At 59.7% G+C, this 18,704-nt stretch overlaps 2 protein-coding genes across 13 annotated transcripts in view; one reads left to right on the top strand and one right to left on the bottom strand.

Annotated features, from left to right (window-relative positions):
- The first annotated feature begins 4,260 nt into the window (after positions 1–4,260).
- LAT2 (linker for activation of T cells family member 2) lies at positions 4,261–18,088 on the top strand. Of its 11 annotated transcripts, none has more exons than XM_072752849.1 (14): positions 6,805–6,859; positions 7,420–7,520; positions 7,732–7,860; positions 8,464–8,503; positions 10,910–10,953; positions 11,115–11,175; positions 11,421–11,458; positions 11,723–11,758; positions 11,840–11,870; positions 12,275–12,330; positions 13,466–13,531; positions 13,819–13,890; positions 14,273–14,394; positions 17,250–18,088. In XM_072752849.1, exons 3-13 carry the CDS (start codon positions 7,761–7,763, stop codon positions 14,374–14,376), a joined length of 648 nt encoding a protein of 215 aa, XP_072608950.1. In that variant the 5' UTR covers positions 6,805–6,859; positions 7,420–7,520; positions 7,732–7,760; the 3' UTR covers positions 14,377–14,394; positions 17,250–18,088. The 11 variants fall into 11 exon arrangements, with proteins under 11 accessions (XP_072608953.1, XP_072608955.1, XP_072608949.1 ...); XM_026019582.2 differs by having other exon boundaries at positions 6,810–6,859; positions 7,732–7,854; XM_072752852.1 differs by lacking the exons at positions 6,805–6,859; positions 7,420–7,520 and adding an exon at positions 4,261–4,399 and having other exon boundaries at positions 7,732–7,854.
- RFC2 (replication factor C subunit 2) overlaps positions 15,940–18,704 on the bottom strand; it is a 25,994-nt gene continuing 23,229 nt past the window's right edge. For both annotated transcript variants that reach the window (XM_072752846.1, XM_072752847.1), the window contains one exon: positions 15,940–18,165. In XM_072752846.1, the coding sequence (XP_072608947.1) occupies positions 18,143–18,165 (23 nt within the window). In that variant the 3' untranslated portion in view covers positions 15,940–18,142. The remainder of the gene's footprint in view (positions 18,166–18,704) is intronic.

Genomic DNA, 18,704 nt, shown 5'->3' with positions numbered 1-18,704 from the left:
CACCGAGGCTCCTTCCACAGTTTGGCTATTGTGGACATTGCTGCTAGAAACATCGGGGTGCAGGTGTCCCGGCATTTCACCGCATCTGTATCTTTGCAGTAAGTCCCCAGCAGTGCAATTGCTGGGTTATTAGGGTAGCTCTATTTTTAATTCTTTGGGGAACCTCCACACAGTTTTCCAGAGTAGCTGTACCAGTTCACATTCCCACCAACAGTGCGGGAGGGTTCCCCTTTCTCCACATCCTCTCCAACATTTGTGGTTTCCTGTCTTGTTAATGTTCACCATTCTCACTGGTGTGAGGCGGTATCTCATTGTGGTTTTTTTTTTTTTTTTTTTTTTTTTTTTTTAATTTTTATTTATTTAGGATAGTCACAGAGAGAGAGAGAGGCAGAGACAAAGGCAGAGGGAGAAGCAGGCTCCATGCACCGGGAGCCCGACGTGGGATTCGATCCCGGGTCTCCAGGATCGTGCCCTGGGCCAAAGGCAGGCGCCAAACCGCTGCGCCACCCAGGGATCCCTCATTGTGGTTTTGATTTGTATTTCCCTGATGACCAGTGATGCAGAGCATTTTCTCGTGCTTGTTGGCCATGTCTATGTTTTAGAGGAACCAGATTTAGTGGAATGCCACCTAAGGCCCTTTTCATAATAAGGAGCTCAGGTTTCGAAGAATGTTCTGGCCTCAGAGGCCATCTTGCCGGGGGCCAGATTGTTTCTCCAGGTCCCAGGAGAGAAGTTTGCACAGCCAACTTCCAGAAGCCAGGGCTTCCCATCCTGATTGAAATGTCCTATTCCTTTAGGGAGGTCTTAGCAGGAGGCAGAAAGGAAGAGGTGAGGAGGTAGGTGCTGGGATTGTCTGGCTTCTACTCTCGATTCAGAATCTGAGGAATAGCCTTTCTTGCTGAAGGGAGGTTACTTGGTCAAGAATTCAGTTGAGAGCAAGAAGAGCCAGTTACCAGCAAGCGTGTCAAGCAGCTCCTGCTTGAGACTCGCTGCAAATGGCATTTCTTGGCAGTGCATGCAGTGAGCCGGCACTCTGTGGCCCTAGGGGATTCTTAACGCCTGCTTGTTTCTTTTGTTTTGTTTTGTTTTGTTTTGTTTTGTTTTTTAGTGAACTGTACGCCCAATGTGGGGCTCGAACTTATGACCCCGGGATCAAAAGTCACACATTCCAGCCAGGGACCCCCTATTTGTTTCTTTAAATTATTCCTTAGAGTTGGCTCTTTTCACAGAAGTACTTTAAACACTCTGTTGTTTCCCTCCGTCCTCTTCTCAGATTACACATAGCTGCTGGGGTCATGTGGGGCTGCTGGCCTCTGCAAGGTTTATTCTTCAAGTGATAACTGCACCTGCTACGGCCCAGTGTGGTCCGTGGGGCTTCTTGGTCTTGTAGAGAATGGGGCAGGCAGCCCAGCCCAGCCACTTCTGGATGTCTTGCCCAGTGGACTTCTCACCAATGCTCTTTCAGGGAAGTCAGGAGGGGAGGCAAACAGGGTGTCCGATCCCAGGCTTTGTAAGCGATCCTCAGTACAGGACAGCAGTCCAGGTGGCTGTCTTGCCCTCTCCCCAGGCCCGGTTTCCCAGCGTGCAGGGCCACAAAACAGCCCAGAGCTGCGGGGAGACTGCTCCGTGGCTGGTGTTTGGGTAGGGCTCCTTGTGCTTTCTCAGAAGCATCTGGCCTGGGCCTGGCCATGTCTGCCCTTCGTTTTAGTGAGAGCTTTGCTCTGTCTCGTGTGTTTTCTTGGCCAGTCGCTAACAACGGTGAGATGTTTGATATTTACCTAAAGTTAACAGGCTTATAAATCCATTTTAGAGGCTTTGCAGTTTTTTTTTTTCCATGATCGTGAACTGAAATAATGAAGACTCTGTACTAAATAAACTATAACCTACTACTACTAATCTCTCCCCCCACCCTGTAACCACCCTCTAGGTGTAAAATACCAAATATATAAATAAAAGCACACTATTTCACAATGGCAGGCTCTTTGGTATTCAGTTTGGGCACTACAGAGACTCCTTTCCTGTACCTGTTGGAGGCAAGGTAAATGTTAATAAAATCATTTCCAGCCCAGAAGCTTATCTTTCTGAAGGGAATGGGGAGAGAGGGAAATGAGAAGCTTTTCAGGCAGCCCAGAGATGCTGTAAATAGCACCAAGATTCCTTGGAATGGGTAGAGGTCTTGCTCACATGCATTACACTCTTGAAATTAATAAGAGTGTGCTCACTAGATTTTTTTTTAATTATGCCCTCAAAATATAAACAAAATGAGAAGAATGACATTTAGCCTCCCTAGCAGTCATGGCACTGTAATCAAAATCTCAGGAAATACACATAGAGGACAAAACAACATGAGCAGGTCCTGAGATGGAGGGAGGGAGAAGAATGAGGACACTCTAGGTTCCTTTGGGTACTGAATTACAATGAAGAATAAATGTCAGAAGTTGCTGGGGAGGAGAGGTGGATGGGAGGCTCCTTTGCACCTTAAGACTTGGGGGCTGGGGGTGGCAGACGACCTAGGCAGGCTCCAGGGATTTCTAGAATGTTGCACACACTTCACAAGGTGATTTTTCTGAAGAAAATGCAGTTTCCCATCACCTTTAGGGTATATGTGACTTCAGAAGATTCTCCACTTGTGGTTAAGTTTTGGGTGCTGTTGCATCACTACATAGGTATCTTGATTGGGTTACAAATGTGCACGCACACAGCAGGTACTCTGAACTGAAAAGCCAAATGTCTGAGGAGTGATGAAGAAGTTTTGGGGATAGATCATGGTGATGGTTGTACAACATTGTGAATGTAATGCTACTGAATCGCACACTTAGAAGTGGCTGAATGGTCATGAAAATGGATAATACACAAACTGCTGAATTATTTAAAATACTTTTTAGAATAAAATATTTTTATACCTTAAGTGCACTACAATACAACTGGGTGTGAACCGTCTAGTTTTTCAAAGCCTATTTTCTGGGTCACAACTCAGTGGTTTATGAATAAGACAGAACCTTGGAGGACTTTAAGAATTGCCTAGAAAGGGCATGGCATCCCATTGCCAGTCAGATAACAAAAAGTCTTTGGGTTGACTGGCCCCTGTTGCTGTAGATGGAAAATGGGCTCAGAGAGGGTCTGAGGGCTCCTAGGCCCCACTGCAGACTGTGCTGGAGACTGCCAGCGGTCTGAGGTCACTCCTGCCATTGCCAAGGCCCCAGAAAGAAGTCAGGCGTGGGACAGCAACTTCCCATTGGACAGGTGGAGCCCCCGCCCCTCTCTACCAGCCGGAAACCCCCGGCAGGTGCACAGGCCAGGGATCCATGGAAACCGACGCTGGTGGGTCCCAGTGGTGTGAAGGGGGGGGGGGGGTGAGGCAGGTGGTCCTGACGAGGACGGGTGCTGGCGCTCACCCACCGACCCCCCTGCACTTGTGGGTGCTGGGAAGGCAAGACTGGAGACTGGAGTCTGGGTTCGAGTCCAGCATAGCTTCCACGGGCCCCCAGTCTTCTCACCTGTGTAAGAAAAGTGACATCCAAGGGGCCAGTTACCATGGGAACCGAATGCGGCACGGCCCGGTGTGGAACAAGGGAGTGTGGTGCTGCCGGACAGACACCACCGAGTGTCTGTGGGGTGTGGGAGTCAGGCGCCAGCTTGACCCCGCGCGGGGCTGGGGGAGCTCCCGGCGGCGGCGGCGGCGGCGGCGGCGGCGGGGCGCTCGCGCTCTCCCGCCCCGACGCCGGCGGGCGCAGTCCCCTCCTCGCCCACCGGGTGGCAGCCGCGGGCGCCCCTGGCGGCTGGGGCCCACCCCCCCGCGGCTGAGCCCCCGCCGACCCCGACAGACCCGCCAAGAAACCCCGTGGTGGGGCCCCGAGCGGCCCCTGGCCCAGGAAGCCCGCGTCCCGAAGCGCAGGCCGACCGAGGCTGGCGCCCCGTGGGTTTCCCTGGGGTCTTCCGGCCGCGGGGAGCCCCCCAGGGTCTGGTGGCCTCGGGCCGGCCGCCTGCTGCGGGTGCGGGCGGGAGAGCAGCTGCGGGCGGGGCGCGGGGCGGGGGCGCGGGCGCGGGGCGGGGGCGCGGGGCGGGGGCGCGGGCGCGGGGCGGGGGCGCGGGCCCCCCCGTCCTGCTCCTGCGGGCGCGCACCTGCCGCCCGCCCTGGGCCCCGCGCCGTGGAGCCGCGAGGCGCGCGTCCGCCCGGGGGTCCCCCCCCCCGCCCCCGGGCCTGCCGGGTGGAGCCCCGCCCCGCCCCCCGCGGCCCCGCGGCGCCGGCCCTTCCCCCGCGAGCCCCGGCCCGCTCCGCGCAGCCCGCGGGCGAATCAGGCGCGGCCAGGAAGCCGCCGCCCTGCCCTGCGCTGCCGCCGTCCGCCCGCCGTCGGCCCGCTCGGGATGCGGGGCGCGCGCTGAGCGCCCGCGACCTCAGGTGAGCCCCCGGGGCGGCCCTCGGTCCCCGCGGGACCGCTGCGCCGGGGTGGGCAGGGGCCGGCCGCCTGGCTCCCGTCGTGCGGCGCAGGGCTGCCCTGGCGCCCGGGGCGGCGGGGCCCCCTCCCGACCCCGCGGACTCGGGCCGGCGCCCTCCCCGGCCTGCCCTGCACAGGCCCGGGGCCCGGGGTGGTCCCGCCGCCCCTCTCAGACCGGTGAGCGGCCGGGCCCGGAGCCTTGGTTTCTTCATCCGTGAAATGGGACCATAACAGCCCTGCCAGGAGGCCGTGGGAGGCGGTCGAGGCGCGAGGCTCGGCAGGCCCCTCGGCCGCAGCCCTGCCCCCAGCCCCCGCCGTCACCACCGCCACCTCTGCCCAGGCCCGGCCGCCGGGCCCCCACCGTGGCCACCTGAGCGCTCAGGACCTGCGGGGCCGTAGGCCAAGGCCAGGAGGACATGGGCAAACCGGCGCCCGAGCAGAGCCCAGCGAGAAGGCCTTCCCAGGGCTCCGACCGGACCTCCCACTCCACTCCCACCCCGGAGCCCGCCCTGCGACCCTGGGAGGCCTCAGTTTCCCCACACAGGCCCGAGGAGGGCTGGGAAGTTGGGCGGGAGGGACACTGAGGCTTGCCCGGCCCAGCCCTGAGGGCTTTCCCACAGGCCTGGCCGCTGCAAACTTTGTTCATCTGAAAACTGCGCACTTCCCTTTGTGCTATTTTGGCTCTGCAGTGCTGGGCCTGTGGCCTCCTCCTTCCCCACCCCACCCAGCCCTGCCTGCCCCTTGGGGCCCTCCCACCTCTCCCCCGGGGCTCAGCCTCCACCCCCAACCCTCCTCTGACCGCCTGCCCTGCTCCCTGAACCAGGTAGAAAAGCCAGGCCGGAGGGCAGATCTGCTCAGTCCAGGGGCAGCCACAGGCATGTGCAACAAATTGGTCTCTCTTTTTAAAAAGAGGTTCTTAAAAACGTGATGTAAGGCTGGGGGGGGGGGGGAGCTGGGAGGGCCCTTGGGGTCAGCCCAGCCGGAGACAGGGTCCTGGCTCTCTGACTGGCTAGCTGGGTGAACTCAGATCAAGTGCCTGCCTCCCTGGGCCCCCCTCTCCTCCCGGGCATCTCCCACATGGCATTTGGTGTGTCTGTGACAACTGAGGGGCTGGGGCAGAGCGCAGCCCTCCCTGGGGACCCTGCCCTCCAGCCTTCGGGGGGGGGGGGGGGTGGAGGCAAGGTGGGGGGAGGTGCAGATCTGCATGCCCCTGGGGACCAGGCAGGGGGGCTCTGGTAAGGTTGCTCCACTGCTCCTCCTGACCCCAAAAAGGCTGCCACTGCCACTTCCCATTCCACAGGGACCCAGATGATGGCAAGGCATAGTAGTCATCCAACAGACTCCCCCCCCCCCCCCCCCCACTTTCGTGCATCATCTCGATGCTGGGCCTCATGACAAACTAGGGGATGACTGTCATTATTTCCCCATTTCCAAGGGGCTACCAGAGGTCAGCAATGCAGGGCTTCAACAGTGGAGGCCCACTCTGTGTTCTCGTGCTCCCCTCCCCTCCCTCACTCAGCGCCAGGTGGATGGGGGTAGAGCGAGGCTAGGGGCACCCCGACTGTGCTTCTTGGCCCAGGACTGCAGGGCCCAGGAAGCAAGAGGGCTCCCTGGTGGCCAGGATCCTCTGGGGAAGACCACTTTTCCAGGACGGCTGCAAAGGTCAGTGGGCCGGCTCCGGGCCTCAAGTGCAGGCCTCGGAGGCACGAGGCAGTTCTCCAAACCAGGCAGCTAGAAATCTGACCCGCAGCAGGTTACTCTTCAAGAAGCCCGGACAGTGAGCCAGGCTGCTTATCATCTGCCAGCAGTTCTTTAAGGCACTGGGATGATCCCCACTGTATAGATGAAAAGACTGAGGCCAACAGACTCAAAGGCACAGGCAGGAGTCCTCCCTCCACCACCCGATGCTCCCCACCCCACTCAGCCTAAAGTGCACTCGGGCTGAGGCTAGAGGCGCAGCGGAGAGGCTGAGGTGGGCGGAAAGAGGAGGGTGTGCAAGTGGGGAGGGCAGTGCCCAGGCCCCGAGAGCAGGGGACAGCCCACGGACAACATCCTGGGGTGACGGGACCATCCCATCATAGGGTTGGGGAATTCTCATGTTCCTACTGACTCAGTGTTTGGGGAAGGCGAGGTGGCTTCTCCAGGAGGGCCCCGATGGAGGCTCAGTGTTGCTCAGCCTTGCCAGTTGTGCCGTGAGGATTCAGGAACTGGGAGAAGTGAGGGGACAGCCGGGAGCAGCGGAGGGCTCAGGGGAGCCCAACACAGGAGCTGAGCAGCCCAGAGCTCCGCTTCTCCTGAGCCCAGCCGAGCCTTCCGCCGCTGAAAAGTGGGGAGAAGCCCTCCTTCCAGGTGGCTGAACCGGGAAAAAGAGACATGCAGAGTGGATGCTCTGGGAGCTGTGGGCTCCACCTGCCTGCCATGAGGTGGGGACCCCCTCGGAAGGCGCTGTCGCCCTCAGCCGTGTCCCCGGCCACTGCCAGGAGACCGAGTCTCTATAGTTGCAGTGATTCTCCTTGGGAGCCCTCTCGCGGGGGCTGTACTTACACCCACCAGGCCCTGGTGTGTGGCTGCCTGGGGCTTCGCCACGGCCTGGCAATCACAGCATGGCTCGACCAGCAGTGGCCTGGTGCCAGGCGGGTTCAGAGCCTCCTCACCCTGCAGAGCCCCCCCCCCCCCCAGCACATCCCACCATCAGCAGCCGCGGGCAGCCCACCAGGTCTCTCTGCCCAGAGCACCCGTCTTCCCCTTAGGCCCTCGGGAACCCCCTCTGTGTTTAAAGAACAGAAATCCCACTCCCAGCTCCCCAGGGGGCCATGGGCAGGGGCTTGGGTGCATGGGGGCCACCAGGGCTCCTGTGTGGAAGGGGCCATGGACTGAGCTCAGGGAGCAAAGCTGGGTTTACAGGCGGTGACAGGATACAGTGGGTAGAGGCAGAGTTAGGGTCCGGAGGCCTGAGTTTGAATCCTGTCTTTCTACTTTGCAGCTGGGAACCCCAGCCTGTTTCTATATTTGTGAAACCTCTCCCCCGCAAGGGCGGTGGTGTGGATTAAGCAAAGGCACATTTGAGACACAGAGTGCTGTCTGGTGGGTCCCCAGAACCTTCCAGCACTTGTCAAGTGCAGGCCGGGGTCAGATGGGGGAGCAGGGCCGGGTGCAGCCTGACCTGTTCCTGGTTCCATGGTGCTTCCATGGCCTGGGCTCAGCTGTGGGACTGTCAGGTGACAGGGGCATCAGAAACCCGACAGTGTGGGGCTGGGGGACTCAACGGGCTCTCACAGGATGCCCCACGTTGCAGCATTGCAGGACGAGTGGCCAGGAGTGGACATGAATGTGGAGAGTGAGCTGCTGTGGCCCGGGGTGGCCTTGCTGCTGCTGCTGGGGACGGTGGCAGGCTTGTGCGTGCGCTGCTCCCGCCCAGGTAAAGGTGTGGTGGAGAGGGGTCCTGGGGGGTCTCAGTCAGTGAAGCGTCTGCCTTCGGCTCGGGTCACGATCCCGGGGTCCTGGGATGGAGCCCCAAGTGGAGCCTGCTTCTCTCTTTCTCTGCCCCTCCCCACCACTCATTCTCTCCCTCCCCCCCCTCAAATAAATAAAATTTTTAAAAAGGGGGGATGCGCAGTAGAGGATGAGGGCAGAGTCCCCAGACCTGGCTGCAGCCTGAAGGGCAGTCAGATAAGTTTCACGAGGCAGAGATGAACCCCCTAAACTGCCCGTGAAGACAATGGGTCTGGTGCACTGTGGGACTTGGGTTTTGGTGGAACAGTGAGTCTGGGGCAGGGGAATGCTCTGGAAAAACGAGGGAGGGAGGTTGCTGTGCTGCCTGCAGCATCCACCTTCTGCACGCTCTGCTCTCCTGATAGGTGGTGAGCAAGCCCCTGTCAGTACAGGTGGCCCACAGTGATTGGCAGTCCAGCCCCCACGTCCCATCTGAGGCCTGCCCAGGGCACAGGGGAGACAGGACGAGGGGGGCCTCAGATCTCGGTTAACACCCTGGCTGGGGACGCTTGCTAATCTAGTCTTGTTCTCTCAGCCGTGAAGAAGTCCGAGAAGATCTACGAGCAGAGGAGCCTGTGAGTGCCTTGGGGTCCCCGGCCTAGTGACTTCGTGTGGCCTGGCTGTGGGCATCCCCTCGCGTGTCCACACACCCTTCCCCTCACCCCTGCACTCCCACCTCCTCCACACCGGGCTCTAGTGGGTCCTAATTGGTCCAGGGAGGGAGGGACACGAGGGGCTGTCCTTGTGCTGCCCGGGCCTGGCCAGAGGGCTTGGGGACGAGGAGGCGCCACTCTGGGGCCTGCCCACCTGCATCTTCAGAGACACTGCCTCTGCCCCCAGCCCGGGGGAGCCTGCAGTGCTGGTGCTGGGGGAAGACAGACAGTCCCGCCGTCTGGGCAATGTGGGGAACAGAGACTGGGCACAAAGCAGAGTGAGCTGTGTGCAAGTCTCCCCGGGAAAATGCTGACAGAGCTTGGGGAGGATGTGGGCATGTCCTTGGGGGATCGAGAAGGCCTGGTGGAGGAGGTGGAGAGGATGTCAAGAGAGAAAGGAGGCAAAAGGAGATTCCAGAGAGAGAACAGGGCGGGGAGTTGCCGACATTGGACTGGGGCGCGCACTTTCTTCTGGGGATGAGGTGGCTTGTGGGGGTGTATCTTAAGAACATGAGCTGGATGAGGAGGGAGGAGAGCCTTGACTGTGGAGAGAGGCCAGGGCCTTTGTCCTGAGGGTCCAGGGGAGCCACAGACGAGCTGGAAGCAGGGACATATGTGCAGTAGGAAGCAGGGAGGTAGGAGTAGAGAGGAAACAGGGCTGGGGTGGGGGGTTGGTCACTGACCCCAGGCAGAGCCACAGGATCCAGGCATTTTGGGGTTGGGGGCGGTGAGCTGCTCTGTGTAGGAGCCCTGGGACAGTCAGCCGTGCTGGTCACTGCAGACCATGATGTGGCCCAAGGACAACCCCAGGCAGGAGGCCAGCAGCCACTGGGGTCCTCGGGCTGAGCAGGAAGGTGACTGATGGTGCACCTGGGGGCCTCTGGACCTGCGTGCATACACGCACACAGGCCGGCTTGCCCATTCACACCCACATGTGCCCACACTCTTGCTCATGCATGCGCTTCTCTGGCCGTGTACATGCCTAGGGGGAAGGAACTCATGTACAGACGCGCACACACCCTTTCTCATTTCCTTTTGCAACTGAAAAACCACAATGAAATTTGAAAACAGAATGTCCGCATCCATGCCCACCCCTGGGGCTGGGGCTGGACTCTTCCAGGGTTTTTGGCCACTTGGTGCTCTGGGTCACCAGCCCACAGCCTCTACCGGGGAGGAGGGGACTGGACTCCCCTGGTGCCCCCCACGCCCCTGCCCCGAGGCAGGCCTCCTCAGTATCTCCCCCTCTTCTCTCCTCCTCTCTTGGCCCACTCCAGGACTCTGACTAGTGTTAGAAACATAGGCTGTTTCAGCCAGAAGTGAAACCTCCTCATGGTGGGAAGGAGATGGCCTGGGTGGGAGGAGGCAGGAGGGGAGACTTGGATTCTCCCCACTTCACTTGGGTCCAGTCCTGCCTGTGGATTAAGGGCATCCTTCCCAAATCAGGTCACCCTGACTCCCAGCCCCCTGGGAGCCCCTGGAAGGCTGGGCCGGGTCTCCTTTCTAGTCCAGAGGAGGAACCCAAAGGGCTTTAATGTGTAGCTGAAATCCACTCTACCATCCTTAGTGGGGGCTTCCATTCTTGAGGGAACTTCATGGTCCAAAATGACAGCTAGAGCACCAGCCCTCATCTCTGTGTTCCACGCAGCAGTAAGAATGAAAGGCAAGGACAAGAAGGGCACACTCCTGTTGGCAGTGCCTCCTGAAAAGCAGTTTTCCTGGAAATCTGAACAATCTGGGCTTGCATTTCACTGACTTCAGCACACAGCCATACTTAGGCATGAGGGGGGCTGGAAAATTCAGCCTTTTAGATGGGCCTAAATAAAAATCCGTTTCAGAGGAAGAAGGGGATGCAGGCATGGCTAGGCACCTGGCTGTGTCTGCTAAGCCTTGAGGTTACCTCGCCGGTTACTTGGGAGGAAAGGCTGTGTTCGAACATCTCCAGAGGGGTTGAAGTTACCATCTGGTTGAAGGCTCTGAAGAGCCACCCCACCCTCACCTCAGAATCTGAGGGCCACCCCCCCCAGCCCTGTGCACAGACCCTCAGGACCATCTCCAGGGTTCCTGGGGAGGCCATAGGGGCAGCCGGTTCCAGCCAGGGCCATGTGAGAAGGGCAGCTACCCGGTGGGCAGGGCTGGGAGCAGTCCTGAGAATGGGGGGCATCGGGGAGCCCTGGCTCTGAGGCCCAGAGGGGTGGCGGCTCCTGCTCACGCTCGCCTTGGTCCGGCTCCTCTCCCCTCTGTTCCTGTCCCTGTCTGTCTCTCCATCTCTCTGTCTCATGAGCTGTGGGAAGCCAGGCCCTGGCTCAGCACAGCTCCATGTTTTTCCAGGGAAGAGAACCAACAGAACTTTGCGGTGGCCCGGACCTATTCTTGTGAGTCCCTGAACGGAAGGGTCCAGAGACTGGGCTCTGGGTTGGGGGTGTCCATGTGTGTCCTCATTGTTCTGAGACTGTGGCCAGGCCTGATCTGGGCGAGTGAGGGACTGTGCTGGCAGGCTGGCTGGGGCCCAGCCAACGCCCCTTGTCCTTTGCAGTGGTCAGGCAGGCCTGGCCAGGGCCCCTGCTGGACAAAGACCTTCACGTGGCACCAACAAGGTAGGAATAAGCCCCCATCCCAGGCCTAGAGGGGTCGCAGCCCCATGGGAGGCGTTGGGAAGGAAGGCCCCGGGGTCCCCCCCTGGCCAGGCTCAGGCCAAGACCTTGCTGCCACCTCGGACCTCAGAGCCCCAGAGCTGGATTGTGAGGGCCCCACGAGGGGGCCATGGGGCTGTGGTTCGGAAACCCCAAAGCCTCTTCCCCACCGGGCCCTGCTCGGCCCCTCCCATCCCCCTCTCCTGCAGGAAGGACAAGCTGCTGCGGTTCTCCCCCAGCCTGGAGGGTGAGTGGTCCTCAGACACGGGGGTGGCGGGTGGGGGGGGTGCCAAGACGGGAACACCCGGTGGCACAGGAACTCCCCTGTGCAGGGGAGGCCTGGGGGTGCCGCGGGAGCTGGGCCAGAGGCCCCGGCGGGGCCTAGCAGGGGAAGGGATGGAGAGCAGGTGGGAAGTGGGAAGGCAGGAAACCCGGGGACCTGGAAGGCCCTTCCCTGGGGCTGGAAGGAGGGCAGGGGAGGGAGGAAGCAACAGGCAGGCCTCTCTTCCAGATTCTGAGTCTTCCAGGTACCAGAACTTCAGCAAAGGTGGGTGGGATCCCGGGAGGTGGGAGCTGCGGTGGGGCCCACAGCCCAGCGCTCAGGCCTAATTCTCGCCTCCTCCTGCAGGAAGCAGACACGGATCGGACTCAGCCTACATGTGAGTGGCCTTCTGCGGGCAGCCACCTCCTCCCCCACCTTCCCCGCCGGGCTTCCCCCTTCATGAAGGCTTCCTGCCCTAGAACCACGGGCCCAAGCAGGTGCTCGGTAGCATCACTTCCCCTCAGGTGACCATGGCTTTGTGGGGACAGGGACGATGTGGCCCTGCTCTGAGGAGGGGTTGTCTGGGGGACTCATCCTGCATCACCCAGAGATAAGGGCCTCGGGGATGTCTCTTCATCTCACAGATGGGTGAACCAAGGCCCAGGGAAGAGGGGCAGAGGGACCAGGAAAGAACCGGGAGGGTGATGGCCGGAGCAGCCCTCTCATCCCTGCCCCCCCACAATGCCCCCACCCCAACCACACACCTGTCCAGCCAGTGCTCTGTGTCTGCTTTCTTGCCAGAGACCCCATCACCACAGACTACTACAATTGGGGGCAGTTCCAAAAGCCCAGGGCAGGTGAGGAGGAAGAGGAGGAGGGGAAGAGGGAGGAGGTGGTGAGCTTCCTAAGCTACACTCCCCAGGCCAGAGGCAGTTGGGAGGCTGCGGAGGAGGAGGCTGGCTGGGCCTAGGTTTGGTTGGCTGGGGGAGCTGGAGAAACTGCGGAGGCTGGCAGGGTGGTAGGAGCCCAGGAGCAGAGCAAGGAAGGGGTGTGGGGGGCAGGGAGGGGAGAGGGCAGTGGGCCACAGAGGGGAGCTGGGGCCAGGGGCAGCAGGGGAGGCTGAGCCCCTCGTCACGCAGGCCCCCGTCAGGGCTGGGCAGCAACTGCTGAGAACATGTGGGACCTCAGAGGAAGGCCCTGGGCCCGGCAGCCTTGCTGACAGACGCTGAGCCCTGTGGGTGCTGAGGAGGCTGGGATCTTTCTTAGGCCCTTAAAACCTTTGCTTTACAGAAGAAGAAACTGAGGACCGAGGGTGGGCAGGGCCTGCTGACAGGTGCTCAGGTCTGCTCCTGCACCCTGGCTCCCACCTGGGCTACACTGAGCTGGGGGCTGGGCACATGGTGGGCAGGAAGTGGGGGGGTCCTCTTCTTCCCCCTGCCCCTCCTGACTAGGGGAAGGGCCCTCATCTCTTGGAGCCCCTTTGACACAGACGGACGCTGAGTGGGGCAGTGGTTAGAGCTTGGCTCGCAGGGGCGATAAGGGGTGCCGGGCTCCCATAGGCCCATCCAGCCTCAGTTCCCCCTGCCCTGCCCAAAGGTGCTGCTTTCAGAGCAGCCGGGGCCTGGTTCCTGGCTCTCCTCTGCCTCCAGCGGCTCTCACTGGCCCTAGTTGGCCAATAAGAAGAGGCCTCTCTCCCTCCAACTATCCAACTGCCTGAGCAACCCTGTCCCCTAATCTCTGCTCCCCAGTGCATGTGGGGTGACCTCGGAAAACAATGAAGGAGGCCAGGGTGGAGGCCGCTGGAGCCAGGCCAGCATCTGCTAAGAATCTTGTCCAGGAGAATGTTTGGAAGGCCCCGTGGGGAACCCAGAGGGCTGGGGCTTGGCAGGACAGATCTCCTACTGAGGGGAAGGCAGGACAGAGGGAGGGAGGGAGGGAGAGCCGGGCCACCGGGCAGGGCCCACGAGCAACCCTCACCCCTCTGCCTGGCAGATGACGATGACGATGCCAACTCGTATGAGAACGTGCTCATCTGCAAGCAGAAGGACCCCGAGTCAGGTGAGGCCGCCCCAGGAGCCAAGCAGGGAGGCAGGCCCGCCTACACCCCGAGTCCAAAGCCCTCACGGCTCAAAGGCACCACCTGCCCGGAAGCCTGAAGGTTCACCGTGAGCTCCAGAGCCTTTGGATAAAGCGTCGCTCTAGTGCCTGGAGGAGGCCCAGGGGACCCGAGCTTTCTGAGGGGATCCCTTCTTCCCTGAGGGGCCGAGCCCGGGCGCCTTGCTGGCCTGAGGACTGGCCGTGGCGGCGCCACCTGTGCCAGCTCCTGTCCTGGTGTCTCCCTGCAGGCGACGAGGGATCCGAGGATTACCAGAACTCGGCATCCATCCGGCAGTGGCGGGAGTCCAGGAGGGTCGTGGGTACGTGGCCAGTCAGCTTCAGCAGCCGGGCCTGGCAGGTTGGGGGTGGGGAAGGGGGAGAGTCGGGGGGCTGGCCTGGGGGCGCCAGGCGGGGTGGCCTCCCCTGTGCAGCCCTTGCAGCTGACTTCACAGTGAAGCCTCTGGCCCATCAGTGGCCTCGGCAGCCTCGTGCCAAGTGAGGACCGGACACCTCAGCCGCCCCCGTGGGCAGATCTCTGGCTAACCTCAGGGCCGGGAGTGGCACCCCATTCCGTGTAGCACTTCCTGCTGGCTGTTTTGTGGCGTCTTGGGGCCCGGGCCGAGCCTCTGGCTGGGGAACAGGCGTGAGTATGTCTGCAAGAACCGACTGACCACATCTGCTCATCTGCCCACTGGTCCGCAGAGCAAGTCCCGAGGGAAGCGCCTCTGTCCCTGGCAGGAAGCCCGGACGAGGACAACGAGGACCCCGATTACGTGAATGAGAGTGTGGCAGCCAGAGAAGCTTAGGGAGGATCTAGGAGGAAGGTACAGCTGCTTGTCTCCCAGGGGGTGGACCTCACAGGCCCGAGGGGCTCTATCCCAAGGGAAGAACAGGGCTGCAGAAGCCATGCGGGGGCCCCAATAGGGTTCAGGGGGCAGCACCTATGGGTGCTGAAATGGGTGCCTACCCACCCCCCCGGCAGACACCCGGGTCTCAGACTGCTATAGGGGGGTGTCGGGCTGGGGAGGCTGGTGAGTTGTGGGGAGAATGGGTGTGCTCCGGGTGGCTCTCTGCAACCTCAAGCGAGTGATTTAACCTTCCAGGACTATTCCTCACTTGCCAAGTGGAGCAAATGGGGCACAGTACGTGAAGGACATGGGACAGGGGTGAGATGGGGAGATAGAGGATGGTGCCCATGACAGTCATGGCTGAACTGTGTGAAGCAACCCCCCACCCCCACCCCATGCCAGCGAGCGTGGGACTGATGCTCATGCACACTGGCTCGCAGATCCGCAAACGCAGAGCACTCAGCCACCTGCCCTGGGTCCCACTTGGAGTCAGCCGCTGGAGCCCAGGCTGTGCCACTGTGTGGGAGACAGGACTGACCCCAGAGGGCCCTTGAAGGCCACCTGAAGCCCCGATCAGGGCAGGCAGGTGGCTCCTGGGCTGGGAGAGCCCCCACAGCAGGAGAGGCCACTGCAGCGTGAGCCCAGGTGCCCAGCCCACTACTCATGCACTCCCCCGACATCTAGCAGGCACCTGCCCAGGGTGTTTACTGGGGACCCAGCAATAAACAAAATCCACCCATGGGTGCCCAGCTGGCTCAATCAGCAGAGCCTGTGACTCTTGATCTCAGGGTTGTGAGTTCGAGCCCCACACTGGGTGTACAGATTACTTTAAAATCTTAAGAAAAAAATCCATTTGGATCCCCGAACGTTCGGGACTCCACTCTGGTGGGAGAGATGACACAGATGGCATGGCTGTGGCCTGAGACGACAGGAAGGACAGGCGGCATGTTAGGAGGTAACAAGCCCTGTGGAGACAAACCCTCAAAGAGGCCGGGTGCCTCGGGGATGGGGTGGCCAGGGCAGCTGTGGTTGCTCCCTTCCCGCCCTGCTGGGCAGCAGAGCACATGCCCAGAGGGTCTGACAGGGGTCTGACAGGGGGCAGGGCAGAGCTCTGGGTGGGGGGGGGGCACAGCCACGTGGCCACACCTGGGTTTTCTGAGACGGGAGAGAGGGGGCGCAGGAACAGGACCTCTGGCTGCCAAGGAGGGAGATGAATTCAGGGGGCAGCAGGGGACACACAGACCAGTGAGCATCCAGGTGAAAGGTGACTTCTTGGCCTGGGCTGCGGACAAACATGAATTTTAGATTTTTTTTCTAAGTTCATTTATTTTTAAGTCATCTCTACACCCAACCTGGGGCTTGAAATTCACGACCCCGAGATCAAGAGTCATGCACTCCGACTGAGCCAGCCAGGCGCCCCATTTCCATGTATTTAAATCTTTTTTTTCTTTGATGGCTTTACTGACCCTTTGGTTGTTTTAGTATCATGTTGTTTAGCCTTGCCGTGTTTGTGTTTTTCCGTTTTTCTTGTGATTTCTAGCTTTGTACCCTTGTGGTCGGAAAAGATGTATGGGGTATGACTTCAATCTTCTTACGTTTATTGAGGCTTGTTTGGTGGCCTACCATGTGGTCTGTTCAGAGGGATGTTCCGTGTGCACTTGGAAAGAATGTGTATTCTGGTGTTCGGGATGGAGTGTTCTGTGTTTAACCGTCATGTCCACAACGGGAGTGGGTTTTGAAGGTTGAGCCCGCAGGACTGACTCACTGATGCACAGCGCGGGGGGGCGGGGGGAGGCAGGTAGAGAGGAGCCGAGGGCTGGAGGTTTTAGGCTGAGCAACGAGAGAATGTCACTGTCCCCAACGGAGGTGTGAGTGGCTGTGGGCAGAGCAGGTCTCGTGGCCGGGTAGACAGCTGAGCCTGGATGGAGGGAGAGGCCAGGCTGGAGACAGAGGCGGGTGTCCTCATTGAAAGCGACAACCGTCAATCCTCAGGGGAACAAGGCAAAGAGGAGCTGGCACTGAGCTCTGGGGACCCTCAGGCCTGAGGCTGGGGGACGAAGCCGCGAAGGGCAGTGTCCTGGGCCTGAGGAAAGCACTTCAGGAGGGCGGGAGTAGGCATGAGGCAGGCGGAGATGTACCGAGCACTGGTGGGCACTGGTGGGGAGAAAGCTTGCTCGCATTCAGAATACAGGAGTCTCAAGACAGGGAGCGGAGAACATTCCAGAAGTCCCACATTGGAATGGAGCAGAGACATGGGGCAGGGGCTGGAGGGGTTATACAGGCTTCTCAGCTGGACGATCTGGAGGCAGAAACCATGCAGTGGGCTCAAGCTTGGGTTCAGCTGTGGCTAGATGGAACCTTCGCATCCTGGCTCCTGTCAGGCTCAGGGATTTGAACTGCACAGGCCAGTGTCTGCGGTGGCCCTGCTGGGGGCCAGAGTGGCCTGATTCCTGGGTTCAGAAAAGTGGAAGGGCTGCCAGGCAAGGCAGAAGCTGGGCTGAGTTACAGCTGACGCTGAGCAGGTCCCTTCTGGGTGGGAAGGGAGAGGATGCGCCTGGAAGGTGTCGGTCACCAGACTTGCGCCACGGAAGGCCACCTGCCGTTCTGCAGAGGGCATTCCAGTACTGATGAACCCCAGCCTTGGCCAGGAGCAATGAGCACAGGGATTTCAGAGAGATGGCGGCGGCCTTCCCAGCCCAGCTGCAGGAAGGAGGCTGAATGCTGACCATCCCCACCCTCTGACTCTGGCCCAGCCACTCCAGTGGCCAAGGAAGAAAGTGCTAGTCCAAGCAACCCTTTCCCTTTTAACAAACCTTTTCATCTTCATCAAGGAGCCAAGGGAACACCAGGCTATTTACTGCCTCCTCCAGGGTCGCTTCTGTCAAGCTGCCGAACCTCTACATCCCCCCAGTTACTCCTGGGAGATGCAGGAGATGTCCGGAGGACCGTCCACCAGGCTGGGGGAGACTGGCCAGGGAAAGGACCATTACACATGGAACCAGCCCCTGGCCTGGCTTCTGGCTTCTGCGGGAACCCAAGGCTGAGGGCAACGTGGCTCCTGCTGTGACCCGATGTCAGATTCAGGGCAGGCTGCATCCCCAACCCCATGTCTGAAAACATTGTGCGTCGCTGGTATTCCTGTGCCTTTTTGCTCTGGATTCTGATTCCAAATTGCTTACTAACGTCAACTGCTGGGATCTTTTCCCTGATCCATAAACTTGTACAGTTAATTTATATAGGTGGAGCCATATTTAATATTCTACATCTCCAACTAGAGATTCTCGACCATCCTGCCTCCTATGAGCATTACACATAATTTTAGCAGAGTTAGGGGGGAGCCCTGGTGCTCCATTCTTCAGGCCTTAGTTTACCTGAAAGAGATGAGGCTACAGACATCTTCGTGCTCTTCAGTGGAAACGTCTGCTGTGGACAAAATGCATCATGTTTCTGGAGGAGCAGAGCAGAGTGGCTGAGTGGTGGCCCTCTGTTGCCCCCAAATCCTTCCCTGCCCCAGGACTGGACTTGGCTGAGCTGGCTAAGCAGAAACACAACTGCTTCATGGGAAGTGGGGGGAGCCCAAAGGGAGCTTCTAGGTCAGAAAAGCCATAGCTGGAGAAACAAGATGTTTCCTTTCAACTGAAACACCTCAATAAAGCATTTTAAGACTAGAGATTTTCATGTCTGCTTCCCCTGCTCCATCCAAAACCTTCCAAGGGAGTGGAAGTCAAGCCTCTTGCTTAATCGACCCTGAGGCAGAGAGAGAGAGAGAGAGAGAGAGAGATGAAGAGTGTGGGGTGGGGACAGGAACCTGGTCCTGGGGTCTAATCCTTTCCAGGATGCTGCATAATTCTTTCCAAAAGATAATGCCCTCAGGACAGTACCTTGTCCTCAGGAAGTGAGAGGGAAAAACAGCAGGCCAACTGCTGGCCACTTGTTACTTCACCCCCAGGGGTACTGATCTCAGTCTCAGATACAGAGTGGGGCGCAGTGGGGCTGTGGGGGCAGCTCCAGGCAGGAGTCCTGCCTCCACAGTCACTGCGTGTGAGACACAGACACACACCTCTGGGCCCTGGTCCTCCCCTGCAAACCGCAGGGATCATGAGGCTCCAGATGAATAAGACTGAGAGAAACATGTTCAAAGACTTTGTAAAACACAACTCTGCAGTTTTTGAGGACCTTAATTATTTTTTTCCCCTCTTCATTGAAGCCTTAACCCAAAGAGCCTTTCCTGTGTTGGTCTAGTGTCCCTGTGGCCTGGGCAGAGGACAGAGCTAGCCTGGGAAGGA

The sequence above is a fragment of the Vulpes vulpes genome, chromosome 3, assembly GCF_048418805.1.
Source record: "Vulpes vulpes isolate BD-2025 chromosome 3, VulVul3, whole genome shotgun sequence".
Classification (NCBI taxonomy): domain Eukaryota; kingdom Metazoa; phylum Chordata; class Mammalia; order Carnivora; family Canidae; genus Vulpes; species Vulpes vulpes.
This window is presented reverse-complemented; position numbering and strand designations above follow the sequence as displayed.

Bases quoted from the DNA above. Each gene is read 5' to 3' on its own strand.
- LAT2 (XM_072752848.1), top strand. From the start codon at position 7,761: ATGAATGTGGAGAGTGAGCTGCTGTGGCCCGGGGTGGCCTTGCTGCTG. The intron at 7,861-8,463 runs GTGTGGTGGAGA...TTGTTCTCTCAG, and splicing joins CTGCTCCCGCCCAGGTAAAG to CCGTGAAGAAGTCCGAGAAG. The intron at 11,176-11,420 runs GTAGGAATAAGC...CCTCTCCTGCAG, and splicing joins CTTCACGTGGCACCAACAAG to GAAGGACAAGCTGCTGCGGT.